This window comes from Gekko japonicus, unplaced genomic scaffold (assembly GCF_001447785.1).
Source record: "Gekko japonicus isolate JY-2015 unplaced genomic scaffold, Gekko_japonicus_V1.1 scaffold774, whole genome shotgun sequence".
In the NCBI taxonomy this organism is placed as follows: Eukaryota; Metazoa; Chordata; class Lepidosauria; order Squamata; family Gekkonidae; genus Gekko; species Gekko japonicus.
In genome coordinates, this window is record NW_015163625.1 from 373,765 (window position 1) to 375,447 (window position 1,683).

Genomic DNA, 1,683 nt, shown 5'->3' on the forward strand with positions numbered 1-1,683 from the left:
CCCCCCACACACACACATTTACTTACACAGCTCCCCACCCCGGCGAGCCCTAGGAACAGGGAAATTAGGATTCAAACAGCGGGGTGAGAACGATCGTAGACCCCGTAGACCAGGCCCAACCAACCCGCAGAGATCTCCGGGGGAGGGGGGTGGGCTTGGCGCCGACAACCACATTTCCCCTTGTCCAGGCGTTGGTCGTGTCTCGTTTAAGAATGCCGGCATACTATTTCACGTGCTAGTCCCCGGCATTCAAAACCCGGCCGCAGCCTTAAAAAGCCCAAATCGAGCCCTGAGAAAAGGGAGAGGCGTGATGGGACACCTTGAGAAAAGGAGAAGCCTCCGGGGACTTCTACATGGCCTGTAAGGCCTCGGGAGCTCCCACGCCGGCGAGTGTTAACAAGGAAGCAGGATCATTTTTCTCTCCCCCCGTCATACCTTTCCCGGACCATCTTCATAGTGCGTACGGCGAACGGCCGAGGTAGCGAAGCGGCGGACGCTGGCACCCAACATGACCCCGCGAAGACGAGCTTAAAGCTGAAACGAAGCCTCTCACACGACCTTCAACAGATGCGCCACAACCCAGCTCCGCGATATTATGCGAGAAACTACGGTGGCCGAAGGAACATAGCTGGTGAAGCATCATGGGAGCTGTAGTTTCTTTCTTGGTTACTAAACCGGCAATGTGGGATCGTTCAAGGCATGCCTGACAGATCAGGCTTGAGAAATAGCGACGAAAGGAGTTACTTTGCGCACACACTAATATGTAGGCTTTCCTGCGAGAACGGAGGATCCCAGTCTTAATTTAAGCAATGTTTGGAATCGTTTGTATTAACTGGGTTTCAGTTGTATATAGAGTTACTACTTTTGAGTGTTTCAGAGGTCTTAATAGGGTTGCCATCTCTGGGCTGGGAAATATAGCTGGAGATTTTGAGGGTGGAGCCTGGGGAGGGCAGGGTTTGGGGGAGAGACCTCAGCAGGGTACATAATGCCATAGAGTCCACTGTCCAAGGCAGCTATTTTCTTCGGATTGCCAGCTCTGGGTTGGGAAATACCTGGAGATTTGGGGGGTGGGACCTGGGCAGGGCAGGGGAGGGGAGGGACTTCAGCAGCATACAATACCATAGAGTCCACTCTCCAAAGCAGCCATGTCCTCCATGGGAACTGATCTGTATTGTCTGGAGATCAGTTGTAATAGCAGGAGATCTCCAGACCTCACCTGGAGACTGGCAACCCTACTTTTATCCAGGTGAAGTGATCTCTGTATTCTGGGGATCAACTGTAATAGGAGCTCTCCAGGTAGGGTTGCTACCTCCCTCCTGGCAACCAGCAGGAGATGGGGGGCGGGCTTACCTGCAGAAAGAAAAGCCCAGGCCTTGTAGCCAGTGTCACACAGGAGTGACATCATCCTACCAGCAAATAGTTGACGCTCTGGTATTTGGGCAAAAACTCTTATGGAAAAACTGGCTTCTACCATACAGGTTTTGCCCAAATATCAGAGTGTCGCCTGGATGTTACTGGTGTGATGATGTCACTTCCTGTGCAATGCCAGCAAAAAGGCCTAGATCTTTCTTTTCAGGTAAGTCTCCTTGCCGGTGAGCTGATCAGCAGCTGGAGGGCAGGGCAGTCCCTCAGCGGCAAAGTTAGGGGAAGCCCCAACCTGCCTCTTGCTGGGAGACGTGAGGC

At 52.9% G+C, this 1,683-nt stretch overlaps 1 protein-coding gene across 1 annotated transcript in view; it reads right to left on the reverse strand.

Moving 5' to 3' along the window:
• LOC107107225 (cytochrome c oxidase subunit 7C, mitochondrial) overlaps positions 1-584 on the reverse strand; it is a 2,932-nt gene extending 2,348 nt beyond the window's left edge. Inside the window, exon 1 of the mRNA XM_015407483.1 lies at positions 436-584. Within this exon, the coding sequence (XP_015262969.1) occupies positions 436-510 (75 nt within the window). The 5' untranslated portion in view covers positions 511-584. The remainder of the gene's footprint in view (positions 1-435) is intronic.
• Between the last annotated feature and the right edge of the window lie 1,099 nt (positions 585-1,683).